A 15,657-nucleotide genomic window follows, 5' to 3' on the forward strand; every position below is an offset into this window, starting at 1 on the left:
CCGCCGCTGCCGCGCTCTCTCCATCGCCTCTCTCTCTCTCCTCGTTGCTTTCGCAATCATCCGGGTTTAACCAGAGCTAAACCACTGTCAATTTTTTTCTTGATCGACGACCAACTACATGCGACGAGGCCAGGGTATCACTGCGTACCTCACATTCTCAGACCTCCATCCTGAGGCGTGGTCGATCAAGAAGAAGGGAAAACTGATCTTCACCGGACGCGGAGGACGTGCAACTCGAGAGCACGAACTGCGGTAATGTGTTTGAAGAGAACCGGCGACTGCGGGATCACCTGTCCTTCGCAAACCCGCCATTTTTTTTTTGTGGTTTCTATAATTCGCTCTGTGTGTGATCCGAACGCAATCTTCGGTGTGTGTGCACGTCCCTGCAGCTGGCGGTTTCCGGGGCTGAGCCGGTTTGTTTGCGGAAGACGCTGGGATCCATTAGGCCGAGGCATATCGTCATCTGAAAACAGCAGTTCCATTTGCTTCGTATACGTGGTACATGCCTCTAGGTAAATAGTCCTGCCCGATGTGCGCGCAGCCAACGCGTGTTTAACGTTGGGCGCTCTATAAGCAACGCAGACAACACGTTCGGCTTCGCTGTATACCAGAGAAAAATCCTGCTCCGTGGATCAGTGGTTAATCAGCTCAGGTGCTTAAGGCTTCGATGGCAGATGCCGCGGGTAGCAACATCTGTTCCTTCATATTTTATTTTCTTATTACCAATAAATAGCCACTAACAGCAACAGTGGTTAAGCGTCTCTATACTGCCACTGCCTTAAGACTGCCGGTGTGGTGCCCGCAAGCGCGCATTTGATATTCAGACGAAAGCCTTTAATGTCTCATCGTTGTCGACAGAAGGTTGTCAGCAGAGGTCTCAAGCTTTTCTAGTGAGACTAGAGTAAGAATATTTGTGCACGATGGGATTCGAACGACCATCCTTCCGTTCAGCAGCCGAGCGTGCTAATGGCTGCGCTACTTCCTGCCAACGCATATGTAGTTCTTGTCTATGACGCTGGAAAGTGTTTGCAGAAAGGCGTCGAATTAGAAGGATACCTCCCAAACGCCCGCCAGTGTCTCCAGCATTTAAGATTCACAAACAGTTGTGTACTTAATTAACATCTTAACCCCACATCAGTGACACAAGCAGCAACACCGCGCTTAAGGCTTTCGCCTCACTGCACTTTAGGTAAACAAAGTGCCCCCCTGAATTTTTTACTTTCCATAGGATAAACAAGTACATAGGCCAGTAAGTATATAAACATTATTTATTTACCACTAATAATCGTTTAATTACGTAAATTAAAAGTGCGCATGATACAATGAGAAATATGTTCGTTACAAAAATACAGCAAATTGTACCACGCTAAACTTATTGTGAATGTAAAAGTACTGTTATCGAACTGATTATATGAATAACCATTTTTATGTAGATTAGAAAGGTAATCGTATTTATCTGTCTTTTTTTTTTATTGCGAGTTTTTCGCAAAAAGAAAAGGAACAGCTCACGTGCCAGCAGTGAGCAGAGAAGAAGTTGAGACAAGATCGTGAGAACGTGCATCGCAATCGTTCGTGCTCGGGTGGAATTGTCGCCATGGCTGCCGAGCAGAACAAGCTTCCCGACTGCAGGTGAGCCTTTTTTCAGCGTAACAAGACGCAGACGCAGTGCAGGCCGGAGACAGTCTGCTTGCACAGATAGTGAGAGATTCTTACTGGCTGTAGGAGAGCGTTCGGTTGCCGGCGTCCGGTACGAGGATCTCGGCACCGAGCGCCCTCGTAGCGCGCAGTGGGAAGGCTTCGAGCAACACCGACACCACAACGCCACTGCGCAATGTTGTGTCTCACATATCAACCCTTTTTAGAGCGCAGCTCTTTGGCGTCCGTTCCTGGGTTTCGCGTCGTCGTCGGCGTCGGCCTCGTAACCAGCTCCGCCCCCCTTTCATCCCCCAGCGCTAGCAGCGACCGACTGATACCGCTGGATGCCGCTGACGCCGCTAGAGAGTCAAGATAACGTGACTGCATAGAACACCGTCGCCGCCATGCAGAAAGAGGAGGAAAGGGTCCCCCCCCCCCCCCCTGTTCTTGTGTGGCGGATAGGGTGCTCTTCAGTTGCCGACGCGCCGGTTATTTCACGTAGGCCCCGGCACGTCGACGAATACGTGACCACCTTCCCACGGCTAGACCTGGTTCTTAGCGCTGCTGAAGGGAGGGTATCATATTGTTTGTGTCGGCATCGGCGGCGTTGTCCCTGAAACCAACTCCGCAGCTGGGGTTGACTCACTATCGAAAAGGTGAAACAGCTTATTTGCTGCGCTCAAATTTCGCATTAGGAAGTAACGTAATCGTCGGTAATTTTTTTTTATACCTTTAATTTCATGAGAATTTTGTTATGCTTTGAGCCGCCAGCGAGGCAGAAATTAACATAGAGCCCTCTACTACGGCTTTCTTCACAACCTGCCTGAAGCATTGGAACAGACAATAAAGTGGGTGAAGCTGAGCCCCTCATAACACAGCAGGTCAGCCCCGCTGGATGTCCAAGAGCTTTTGCGCCTGGGAGACCTAGTCTGGCTGTTGGACGAACCGAACCTGGAGTAACGGCTCTGAGCTGGGCAGCACTGTCTCCCACTGTTCCTCGATCGCTATTAAGGAACTTGAAGCCCCTGATAACGTATCATACCACACCATACTATATCATGTCATGCCCTGCCAAGCAACGCCATGCCCTGTCAGCCGCCGCGGTGGCTCAGTGGCTATGGTGCTCGGCTGCTGACCCAAAAGACGCGGGTTCGATCCCGGCCGCGGTGGCTAGAATTTTTTTTGGAGGAGAAATTCTAGAGACCCGTGTACTGTGCGATGTCAGTGCACGTTAAAGAACCCCAGGTGGTCGAAATTTCCGGAGCCCTCCACTACGGCGTCTCTCATAGCCTTAGTCGCTTTGGGACGTTAAACACCACAAAACCAAAACCAAACCATGCCCTGTCAAACCATATCGGTAAACCTAAACTTTTCCGTTCCCCCGCTGCTTAAGGCGTGTTTTGTCTAGATGTGCTGGAACCAAAAAGAGCACAAAAGACGTAGAGAGAATATGCCCTATGTGGCTATTGGTCTAGGCGGACTTAGGAGTGGGTGCATTCATTACACTAATCGTCATCTCTTATTTTTGCTGGAGGTTCTTTGCATGCCGCTTCCGTACGACTAACCGACACTCGGCAATGGTTCTCTTCGCAGGAGTCTCAACACGACCGCGGTGGGACCAGAACAGGACACCTCGAAGAAAAAGGACAAGAACAAGCAGAAGAAGAAGAAACAACGTCACCACCCTCACGCTCAGAAACGCGACGCCGCTTCGGCCCCGGAGTCGATGCCTGAGCAAGCGTTGGTGCCGTCGACTTGCACTTGTACTCCTGTCGACGAAGAGACCATCACCATAGCGTCCAAGACGAGCGAAGGGTTGAAGTCTGTCTCCAGCGTCGGCTCACTTCAGAGCGCTTCCATCCCGACCGATCGGGCACAGCGCAAGGGGAGGGATGCAGACGCCCCGCCGCCAGAAGTCGCTGGCGCTGCCAACGGCAAGGCCTCAGGCGAAGAACTTACAGATTCACGGTCGACTCCACTGCAGAAGGACCAGCCTTCAGAAGTCTCGGGCACCAAGGGTTCAAGGAGCGCAAGACAGGTGACCGACAAAGGCAGTGACACGCAGCAGCCAAAACTACCGAGCCCAGCTGCTGACAGCGAAACACGAAGTCAACAACTTCCAGACACAGGGTCGGCTGCGGAGCAAGAGCGGATACCTTCAGAGGCATCGAACCTGACGTCCCTGCCCGGGACCAAAGAGACCAACAACAGTAGCAATGCGCCGCTGCCAGAACCGAAGAGCGCTGCCGATGGCGAAACGTCACACCAGGAACTTCCGGATGCACGGCCGGCTCCTGTAGGGGAGCGCCACCCATCGGAAGCCTTTTGCCTCACTTCGCCGGGCACGTTAGTTCCAAGCGGGCCGACCTCCTCTAGGCAATCCTTGAAGCTGTTCTGGGGCGGCAGCCTATTTGACTTCTACCCGAGTAGCCGACTCGATTCGATGTCGCAGGCCGACGCTTCGCGTCCAAGCATACCCGAAGCATTCGCACCGTGGAACGCAAAGTATTCTGGTCATCCGGCTGGGAAGGATCCCATGGCGGCCGCCATGCCGGGTGCGACGCGAAGATCGGTCGACGAGGAGCTCGCGCTGAATACGGGTCGAAGTGCGTCTTCGCGGTTTTTGGTGGAACGAGCGGCCCCAGCGAACGCGAGTGGCGGGCCGTCAGCTGTGCCTGCTGAGCGTACGGTCGGCTCAATGCAGCCTTCGGATCGGCAAGGCATAGCGGCGATGGCCCTGGGAGTCACAACAGGCAGTCAGACTTCGGCGTCCAGCACGACGCTTGCTGGCCGCAGTGACAGCACTGCCGGGAGGAAAAGCAAGCCCTCGTTGAGCTTGGTTCGCTTGGAAAGCCTGCAAAACATCGTGAGTGAGAAGAGCTTACGTTCCCAGGTTCCATGTTTTTTTTTACGTTTATATGTGGGACCATGTGCTGACCTGGCGATCCTAAGACGTTTTCAGTTTTTCAGCGCTCTCCAGCGCAACTTTTTATGTATACTGCAGCCATAAAGAGGGTTATCCTAGAGTGCAATGTAAGATACAATGCGCACCAATAAAAATCCCACAGCTTATAATACTTCCGAAAATCTCCTTCAACGCCAAAAATCGAACATTACAAGCTTGCTGAAGTATATCGTTTGAGAACTTTAGCATGACTGCATGACTGTTAGCATTACCTCGAGTCCGGATCATTTAAACCCGGATACAAGCCCGGGTGATTTTAAGAAAGCCTTCGAACCATTGTTTTATTAGCAACATATTGTTATCCCAGCCCTCATGTAAAGCCCTCACGCGAGGGCCCTTGAGGTGTCTGAAATAAACGAAAATACTCTTTCTTCTCTTCTCATTTCAAAGTTCACAACATGCGTTGAGGTCGAACTCTTACGATGACACACTCATGCTTTCTCCTTCAAAACACGAAAGCAGCCTTAAGTGCCCCCTGATTTCATTCCGCAGACTCGCGTCCCATAAAATTTTGATAGCAGTAGTAGGTAGTTTAAAACTACACCCTGCTGCCATACGGTTAGGTCTGCTGCCTCTCGCTTTAGCAATGCCATGTTTTTAGGGGCCGTGAACCCCGTAAAGCCAAGTTAGAGGCTTTTTGTTCACGGTCCTCTGCATCGGTAATGTTGATGTGGGAATAAAATGACGATGATGATGATGATGCTAGCTTCTACTCTTGCTTGTTCGCTGTCGAGTGGGTTTCGAGTGCGAGGCGATGATTCCGAGAAGTGTGATGTTCTTACGCACAAACGAACCGGTCACAGAGTATATAAGAGGCGTAGCTTGTTGGGGTAGTTGGTGCAGTATTACAATAAAAGAGCGGGAAAGGATACGTTCACAGGGGGGTAGGCAGGACGGCGCTGGAAGCAGAACTGAATTTTCCTCAGCGAAAATCGTCACAACAGAGCCAGGCGCGAATGTAAACGCCGACAAAAAACAACGAAAAAACATTTGATAGCGCAGGTGCCAAAGTCATGCACATGACAAACAAAGTCCCGTTCTTGAAATGGTATCTTGTAGTAAACCAAACCGAGCTGTCGCTGACGCAATCAGTGCCTGACTTCTTGATTTTAAATGTTTACAGGATTTATGAGTGTTTCTTCGGCGGCCGATGATTGTGACATTATTGAAGAAGGGAGTAGAGCCTTTGCATGAAGTCCTCAAGACGTCATCCACTCATTGGTAGCTTCCGATCCACTGTAAACAAGTTTCGAGACGGAATAGTTTCTCGCGGCCCACTTCGCGTAATGACATTACAAAAAGCGCACATGGATGGCACAGTGGTTCTCAATTCCTATGACAACTGCTTCCAGAATGATTTCGCGCTACACATGTAACAGTTTATTGGTGTTGTAGGCTGGATGTAACATCCTGTATCTATACGTGGGCTCGGAGGTACACTGCTAATGGCGGGCTCCTGATTAATGTCGTGAACTGACATCGCACAACACACTGGCGTCGTTAGCCTTCAGCTTCCATCGATATGCGGCCTCCGCGGCTGTATTCAATTTCGCCAGTGCTAAGCCACCGAGCCGCCACGGAACGTGGAATTTAATTTATTAAGGCGAAAGCCCTTAATGCCTCATCGTTGTCGACAGAAGGTTGTCAGCAGAAGTGTCATGCTTTTCGGTTGGTCGAAATGGTTATGACGTCAGAGTGCTCGAATTCGAAGTAATGAGGTCACCCACGGATGCCTGACGCCCCCTTTTGGAGCAGACGACAACTAATAAAATAGTTGTCCGCTCCGACAGGGGGCGGAAGGCATCCGTGGGTGACCACATTACATATCTCATTACTGCGAACACAGCTATGGATACAACCGAACTCATCGAAGCAGAGAGAGAGTCATGCTAAAGAAGCAGTCAAAGTCGGCAGTCAAAGTGTGTAGTTGTAATGTGTAGTTAAAGTGTGTAGTCAAATAAAGCACTAGTGCAGCACAAGCAGTCTCGCAGTCAATGCCAAACAGTGCGCCAGGAAAGGCTTCCGCCTTGCAGAGCTTTAGAGAGCCAAAATGCCCCCTGATTTTTTTATGCACCTTATCGTGTTTCAGAACATGACTATCTTACTTTTGAAAAACTGTGCACAGCTGGAAGTCGTCATAATACTAACATTATACTATACTCCGCATGTAGTGAATCTTCTAAAGATGCTATCCTTGGACTACCGAACACAGCAACTTAATACCTTGTATAATTTGCTTGCTGACATTGAATTCATTTCTATCTGGAATTGCAGCTTCTCGATAGCATATGTCGCGTGACATTACATTGTAGTATTTGATGTTACGCGGAAATTTTTGTCGCCTTGCTTTTCATACTATGGTCTGCATCCTATCATATTGCGGTGCTCGTTAATCATTTTCTTTTCTGCCACCGCTGCAATAATCCTACCAAAGTCCGACCCTACAGCCGGTGTTGGCAGAAGACCAACTGTTTCTTCTTCGTTTTCTTTTTAAGAAACCTTTTAAAGGTTCCTTTTAAGCATGAAATGCTCTTAGCTCCCGTTGTCGGCAGTGTGGTGACGTCACGCCGAGACCGAAAGCCAACTTCCGGGCACTGAAACGAGAGCATCCGGGCACCGCACGAGATTTAACGAGACACTCTGAGCCCTCCTACAGGACCGGCAAAAAAGCGCAGGTAGCTTCGCGCCGAACGGGTGGTGGCGTTCCTCCCTTCCTGTACAGTGCGGATCGGGTGTCCACCGAGATGACAGAGAATTACTGTGCCATTTCCTTTCCTCCGAAAGCGTTGCGTTCAAAGGCCAAGGCATCGCGCCGAACGGGTGGTGGCGTTCCTCCCTTCCTGTACAGTGCGGATCGGGTGTCCACCGAGATGACAGAGAATTACTGTGCCATTTCCTTTCCTCCGAAAGCGTTGCGTTCAAAGGCCAAGGCATCGCGCCGAACGGGTGGTGGCGTTCCTCCCTTCCTGTACAGTGCGGATCGGGTGTCCACCGAGATGACAGAGAATTACTGTGCCATTTCCTTTCCTCCGAAAGCGTTGCGTTCAAAGGCCAAGGCATCGCGCCGAACGGGTGGTGGCGTTCCTCCCTTCCTGTACAGTGCGGATCGGGTGTCCACCGAGATGACAGAGAATTACTGTGCCATTTCCTTTCCTCTGAAAGCGTTGCGTTCAAAGGCCAAGGCATCGCGCCGAACGGGTGGTGGCGTTCCTGCCTTCCTGTACAGTGCGGATCGGGTGTCCACCGAGATGACAGAGAATTACTGTGCCATTTCCTTTCCTCCGAAAGCGTTGCGTTCAAAGGCCAAGGCATCGCGCCGAACGGGTGGTGGCGTTCCTCCCTTCCTGTACAGTGCGGATCGGGTGTCCACCGAGATGACAGAGAATTACTGTGCCATTTCCTTTCCTCCGAAAGCGTTGCGTTCAAAGGCCAAGGCATCGCGCCGAACGGGTGGTGGCGTTCCTCCCTTCCTTTGCGGTGCGGTTCGGGTGTCCACCGAGATGGAAGAGAATTGCTGCACCATTTCCTTTCCTCAAAAAAACGTCGCGTTCAAAGGGCAAGCCATCGCGCCGAACGGGTGGTGGCGTTCCTCCCTTCCTTTACGGTGCGGTTCGGGTGTCCACCGAGATGGCAGAGAATTCCTGCACCATTTCCTTTCCTCAAAAAACGTCGCGTTCAAAGGACAAGGCATCGCGCCGAACGGGTGGTGGCGTTGCGTGGACTGCCTGGCAGCGCTACAACACGCTGTCGCGTTCTACTTCTAAAGGCGAAGCTTAAGAGTCAATAATGAGCAGTTAATTAGTATTTGTCGTTAATCAGTAATTAGCCACTAATTAGTAATTTGTCATTATTTCGTCATCAATTATTTTGGACGTAATTCAGTGGGGACGTCATCAGTGTCACATAGGCAAAGTGGTACAAATAACCGAGGAATGAAAACAACGATTACAAAGATGAAAGGCAAACAGAAACCGGATACAGGTGACGAGTCAGGACGGAAGAGATTCCCTAGACACCCACAGGAAACGATTGCGTCCAAATGGACCAGTACACAGTTTGTGTGGCGTGGTGTGTTGAACATTAGAGCCATTTCAAGATTTTGACTAGTATCATCTACAACCAATGTGTTATGCCCGCAAACAGATCTACTGTCGGTTACGGGAGAGGCACTCGGGATGGCCATCGGTGAAAATACAGCCAATTTTTTTTTTTATTTCCTGCTGTCTCCTCCACACACACATATATATTTTTGGTTTTTTTGACAGCAATAAATAAAGCAGACTACTGCTTCCCTTTTGGCTGCAAAGTAGCTTCCCTTTTGGCTGCAAAGTAGGAGTGCAGGATCATCTAAAACAAAAAAGCATTTTCACAAAGGTCAGGATGTCTAACCGCCATCAATGACATCTTTGCAGATTCGGCTTCCTGATGCTGCTGTCACTGCTCCGCAAGGTGAGGTCGCCTGGGGCAAGGCTGCGGTCGTGAGCGCCGGCTTCTGCTTATTCTGGGTGGCTTTCGTCATCATCCTGACGCTACTCTGGAAGCACCACCCTCCAGAAGAGCCCGGTGATCCGCTGTGCCGAACAGACGACTGCATTCAACACGCCGCTTTCTTCTTCAACATCACCGCCAAGAAGGGGGACCCGTGCTTCGACTTCAACGAGTACGTCTGCTCGGCGTGGTCCCCACCCAGGATCACACTGAGCCACCCCGTTTCGGCTATGGACGCAGCTATCTACGGCTGGTTCAAGGGCTTAGGCGCCAAGCTTCGCCACGGCCTCTCCGAGCTGCCCATCGCTCGGAAGCCGCTCAACATGTACGAGTCCTGCACGGGAGACGACTCGAAATACGGCACAAACCCGCGCGCCTTCCTGTCCTTCCTGAACGAAACCGGGCTCAGCTGGCCGCACAGTCCACCACCGGACGTACACGCCCTGGATCTGTTCGTATCGGTGGGCTTTAACTACGACGTCCCTTCCTGGTTCTCCTTGGCGATCGCTGAATTGCCTGGCGAGACTGGTTGGCGCCTGGTCGTCTCCCCAGATCATTACTTGCCCCATCTCTTGTTCCATCACGATGAAATCCTGAAGATCGGCGCGTACGTTCAGTACTGGAAGAAACTGAGCAGCTCTGTCACGGTCGGCGCCTTGCCTCACGAAGACGACGAGAAGCTCATCAACGAGACAGCTGCTATGGAAGACGATGTCCTGCGGACGCTTCATGCCGCGCTGGCCGACCCGCTGAAACAGTCCGCGTTGTTTCCACTCGGCGAAATCGGCAACTATACTCCCGCGATTTCTTCCGCAGTCTGGCTCAAGGCATTGCAGAAGAACTTGCCGCTGCGTCCTACTATGGCTACTGAGGTGTTGCTAACTGACATCACCTACATGAGAGCCGTCGGTAACTTGTTCGGCAAGTACGGCGACCAGAAGCTCGTCAGGCATCTATCGTGGCTTATCGCACAGATGTACGGACCGGTTGCTAACCCTGTTGCTCTCGTTGACCACTTCGGAGACGCCGATGCAGCCAGAGTAGCACGCCCTTTGTACTGCGGCTCCAACGTCGAGATCCCGTACAAGATCCTGCTCTCGGCCTTGTACTTTGTCACGAGTGTTTCCAACTACGACAAGGCATTAATCGATGAGAGCTTCGACAGCTTAGTTGCAGAGGCAGTGAAGAAGGTGACGAATTGTAAATGGCTTGACTCCGACAGCAAACAGCTGGCCGCTGCCAAGGTTCGCGCCGTTCATAAGCGTCTATGGCCCGACGAGATCGGCCTGAAGATGGAGCACTTGGAAAAGATGTACAAGGACTTTCCGGAGAACGAGACTTCATTTGCTGCCTATTGGGTCAAGTCTCGCAGGAACATCCGTAAGGTCAAAGAAGAAGCGTTGCACCTTAGACTGTTCGATCAACCGATCAACTCCGCAGAGCCTTACCTGAGCTACGACGCAATTTTCAACAGCGTGCTCATCGCCATAGGCGCTCTCGTCAGGCCGCTGTATTACAGGAACGGCACGATGGGCATGCTCTACGGCGGAATCGGATTCCTCATGACGCTGGAGATTGTCAAGTCGCTGGACCGGAGCGGCCTTCGATGGCACCCTAATGGCAGCGCCGTACACTCGCTCCTCTCCGATGCGTCGGCGCAGAAGTACGCGATTCGCGACACTTGCACCAGAGGGGGCCACAATCGGAGCGTGTTTCCCGAGATACCGGCCCTGGAAGTCGCCTACGCGGCCTTTCAGCGGGCGTTAAGGAAGGACGGACGTCGGTTCAGAATCGCGGAGGACCTGACAGAGGAAAAGGTGTTCTTTCTGACCCTCTGTTTCATGACGTGTCCGCGAAGATACGTGACGAGCCCAATTCGAGTCAACTGCAACAAGGCGGTGAGAAACTTCCCGGAATTCGCCAAGGCGTTCTCTTGCGATTCCGGTTCCAGGATGAACCCGTATGTCAAGTGCGAGTTCTTCAACTGACCGAAACGTGAAGGCCGACGCAACGCGAGATAATCTCCCTAATGGATGATTCAAAGCCTTGAGCTAAGCACTTAGGTGTATTCGCGACATAATTAGTACCGTACCACTTTCATTGTTTTGTATTTAAGACATTTAGGGCGCCTTTTTTCTTATATGGATGCATTCTTTGTTGCCAAAGTTCCTTTTATCTTTCTATGCCACAACTGAATTTCTTCGTCGCTACTCGTGGTTACAGACATTACAGGATCCAAAACTTCTCTAAAGTATTTCGTGAAAGTCTCGATGACGTCGAAGGCTGTTTCGCTGGAACAGGGACATGCTATGCCTCCAGTACATTAGCATTTTTATGTTTAGCCAATGTAAATACGATATCAGAAGCGTCATCAAGCATGCGTGCTCAATAGGTGTCCGGCTGTCGGACTATGAGATTGAGGCCTGTCATAGCCTTGTGATGACAATCGTGCACGTTGGATGTTACGTTTGCTCACCTGTAACCTAACATCTGTGTTACTAATTATGCTCATGTATTCTGTAAATGGCTAATTCAAAGTTCAGTAGGAGCTGTATTATTCAGCTATAACGTGCGTGACAGCAAAAAAAAAAATTATTTCCAGTAAACTGGACAGCTAGAAGCGATTACCGCCATCATTTTAGTACTCAAATCTTGTTTCGAAATAAACTGTTTTTAGGCGGGCTGCTTCATTAGTGCGCTTGCATGTCTGTGGCTGCCCGAACCAATAATGTTTCCTGCTTTGGTGGTGAATTGTATGAAGCCGGGTGTGAAATAGGTTTGTCAGCGTTCCGATCTCTTCTAAGTGCTGCTACGGTGCTCGAGTGCAAGGAATAATCTTTGTTTTTTTTTAGTGCTTTTGGTGGCCACCTTCTGCACCTTTGTATTATATATGAAAACTTTCCTGCGTGCGAATTTGTCGTTGTGATAACCAGCCGACACAATGAGTCTTCGACAGGACAGTGCCAGCATGTGCCAACGACTTGAATGCAGAAGTACTGGCCGTATTTTTTGTGACCTGCGCCGTCAGCTGTGGCGAAGCGAATAACTTTTGCTATAAAAGCGAAGCTTACAAATGTTTCCATTGCTGTCAATTTTAATTCACTTTACGTATTTGCCTTCATGGGGAAATGTGCGGTGCTTGTTTTTACTTTTCTTACACGTTTGTTCCTTCCAGATGTTTGTCCCTTCCATATGTTTCTCAACGATCAACCATTGATTCTAATTTTATGCGAGATGGTTCAATTACACGAATGGTAAAAAAAGTTAGCCCCGTAACTTCATGTTTGGAGTGGTATGGTGCAGAAAATGTGTTGCACAGCGAAGCATCTTTGAAGAAGAGATTTTTGCTTTTTGTGATGCCTGTAATGTTTTGTGATGGACTCGGCATGTTATCATCTGCGTCGTGAATTAAAGCTGTGTTAATCTCGACATCGGAAGTATTGTTTGCGATTAACGCCTTTTCTCGATGCCTTTCTTCGTAATTTTGCTAAAAGTGATGCGAAGTTCAATATGAAAAGGTTTCAAAGCATCATCTGCCTGCAATGCAGATATGTTCCATTCAAAGGCGACACACAAATTTTCTTGTGGATACATGATTACCAGTCCCTTGCAAAGTTATTTACGCAGGTCCAGACTGCTGTATAGGGTCGCAAGCCCACACCGCAGCGGTGGCCTAGTCATCTGAGCATCCGCAACGCGTGCGAGAGGTGCAGAGTTCGATCCCCAGTGTCGCCGGCTTCCCACCGCTGACATAATGGGTACAAGCTTCCGTTGGTAGACTGCGGTCGCTTGCGGACGCTTACGTCATTCTATTCCTAGTTTCTCTTGCGCTCTGTTTCTCGTCGTCCTCTTTGCATCACTCTTCTTCATCGTGCTTCACTTTAAACCACTTTTAAAAGGGAGTCAACAATCACTGAAACCAATAAAAAAATTGACGGCGCACGTGTTGACCAAGATCCGAAATTAGTCGCGTAATCATTTTTTATGTGGTGCATATGTTTACATGCGCACTTTACAATGTTTAATACCTTGTGGTAATCTAGAATGAAAACCTAGAGAAAATTTTCACTGGCTTTGCTTTGTGACCTTGCTAAATACAAAGCTCCGGTGCGCAGAATGTAAACGCCGATGGATTCACAGCAGCTCCACAGTCGCAATACTTCAAGCAGTGCTTTACATAAGGGTAGCGCGTGGACAATGCGCCAGTGAACGTGAGCTAAAGCAGTATGTACAAGGATTGGTCTGTCACCTCACAACACGCGACGAAATTCATGTGGGTATCAGTGCAGTACCCCCCCCCCCCCCTTGTAATTAATTGAAATTGAAACTGAAATTCATTCCACAACAAAAAGATGTTGCGAGGAGGACAGGAGAAAAGCTGTGTCAACAGCTTGATAAGCCCTGACACCCCAACACACGGGGTTGGACAGAAGCGTGCGGCAAAAGAGCACAGTCGGATATGGCAACATCGTTGAAAAAGTTAGTGTAAAACAGGCAAGAAGAACAAGAAAATCATATCACAACATTATACAAACAATAAACGCAGTTCTTTTGCTGATATATCTGATATGTCAATGTTAGCATCCTTTATCATGTGATTCAGAAGTGTAGGCAATTTAAATTTTATCATTTGATTTTCATAATTGGATTTACATTTTGGAACATACCACACCTCAGGATGGCGCACATTATAAGCAGAGATGTTTTTCTCTAGCCTTGCTAGGCTAGTGATGGCATCATTATTTTTTATTAAACGGAGTTTATATAAGCGGCATAGTCTGCGATCTTTCATCGATGAAACTTGTATAATGTTGTACTTCTTAAATAGGCCTGCTGTGTGGAAGCGATATATGGAACTTTACAGACGAGGCGTAAAGCCCTTTTTTGCAAGACAGTAAGTTTGCTAATGTTTCCAGCTGTTGTTGTTGCCCCTACAGAAAACACATAATTTAATGAAGAGGAAAATAAAGAGTTATATATGAGCATGTTAACAGGTATAGGAAAATTGTAGCAGTAACGGCGCATAATACCAGCTGTCCTAGACAGCTTCCCAACGATATAGTTTACATGATCATCCCATGTCATGTTTTCTGAGAAATACACACCCAGTGATTTAAAGCACTTTACCACTTCAATTTCAGTGTTATTTAAAAAAATAGAAAGTCGCTGGACATGTGTGTGTCGGGGGTGAAATAAAATAGCCTTCGTTTCATTAATGTTTAGCTTTAGGCAGTTAATTTGAGCCCAGGTATTAATCTCGGACAACGCTCTATTCGCTCGGATACCTAGATCAACACACGATTTGCCTGAAAAGAATAAACTTGTGTCGTCAGCATAGATTATGGAATGTGCCGTTGCATCAACGCGAACTATCTCGTTAATACAAAGTATGAAAAGAAATGGTCCCAGGATGGTTCCCTGCGGGAAACCTGTTTTAATTGACTTTATTGTGGAGTGTTTTCCTTCAATGACGACAAATTGAATACAGTATTGTAAGTAAGACGTAATTAATTGATGCGAAATGCCTCTTATGCCATAGTGATCGAGTTTTTGAAGGAGAACTTCATGATTAATGAGATCAAAGGCTTTCAAAGGAGGTCAAAGGAGAAAACAGAGGCACCCCATTTGCAAAAAGTAACCAAGAAGCAGGTTTTTGATTCTCAAGCGTATAAATGAGTCTTTATGGCACCCCTCAAGACCGAAAGGTGTCATAACGTGAGGAGAGGGGTTCGCCTTATTTTACACAGATTCAGAGCTGAAAGCTGCCGTAAGTGCTTCGCTACGCGGCTAAGAAACAGACCACCGCTGCCCGGTTACTTTTGGTAAAGACGGCACCTGTTGAGAAAGTGCAGCTGTTGGGCAATGTTTAACTACCAGTGCAGCTTAGGATATCGCTTGAGCTTGGGTCGAGGAATTCTCAAGAGCTTGCTTTCGTGCGGTGGAAAGATTGGCTCTCTCAAGAATCATCTCTCGGAAAGTCATCGTGGCAGTTCGTCGAAGGTTTCCAGACGACTGTGTTAACGCTTCAACAAAACCACCTGCAGCGACTCGCGACTATGTATGGACTGGCGCTCCTTATTAGCTGCACACGCTTGAGTTGCTTCTTTGTCCTTCGTCTTTGTTCAGGTTGTGTTCTGTCCACAACCAACTACGCCTATTGTATTTGTATGCCTTGTCTGAAAAAGACGGCCCGAGTTTTAAGCCCCTACTTGATCCTAAAATATCTTGCATACTGTGTACGGATAAAAGTACGACCAAAACGAAAATACGATCACATTCATTTTTACTTTCCATAATGGAGCTTGTGAATCACAGACGGTCGATTCTAGTAATGTTATAGCGACGAGAACGTTGAAGGCCATCCAGATCTCGCAAACCTCCGGGGTTGTAGATGAAGCGTTGATGTTTTAGACGCAGGCTAAGCAAACGTTGATTTTTGTAATAAATTAAGAATGAGTGGTTGTGCCGTGGGCGCTAAGAGAAGTAGAAGCCGTCATACGGCGTTTTTAATGACCTATTGAGATTAAACGAATTGTTGCATGAGGCAACATTGATTTTCTTGGTTTAAT

At 48.7% G+C, this 15,657-nt stretch overlaps 1 protein-coding gene across 1 annotated transcript; it reads left to right on the top strand.

Moving 5' to 3' along the window:
- The first annotated feature begins 1,594 nt into the window (after positions 1-1,594).
- Positions 1,595-11,565, top strand: LOC149364571 (neprilysin-2-like). Its single transcript, XM_089568708.1, has 3 exons — positions 1,595-1,629; positions 3,202-4,501; positions 9,013-11,565. Exons 1-3 carry the CDS (start codon positions 1,595-1,597, stop codon positions 11,074-11,076), a joined length of 3,399 nt encoding a protein of 1,132 aa, XP_089424834.1. The 3' UTR covers positions 11,077-11,565.
- Positions 11,566-15,657: the final 4,092 nt, after the last annotated feature.

The sequence above is a fragment of the Amblyomma mixtum genome, chromosome 2 (assembly GCF_055824585.1).
Source record: "Amblyomma mixtum isolate Tamu chromosome 2, ASM5582458v1, whole genome shotgun sequence".
In the NCBI taxonomy this organism is placed as follows: Eukaryota; Metazoa; Arthropoda; class Arachnida; order Ixodida; family Ixodidae; genus Amblyomma; species Amblyomma mixtum.

What these genes read in the sequence shown, in the direction of transcription:
- LOC149364571 (XM_089568708.1), top strand. Translation starts at nt 1,595, where the DNA reads ATGGCTGCCGAGCAGAACAAGCTTCCCGACTGCAG. An exon ending in AACAAGCTTCCCGACTGCAG is followed by an intron (nt 1,630 to 3,201) that starts GTGAGCCTTTTT and finishes GTACGACTAACC; the next exon opens with GACACTCGGCAATGGTTCTC. An exon ending in TGGAAAGCCTGCAAAACATC is followed by an intron (nt 4,502 to 9,012) that starts GTGAGTGAGAAG and finishes ACATCTTTGCAG; the next exon opens with ATTCGGCTTCCTGATGCTGC.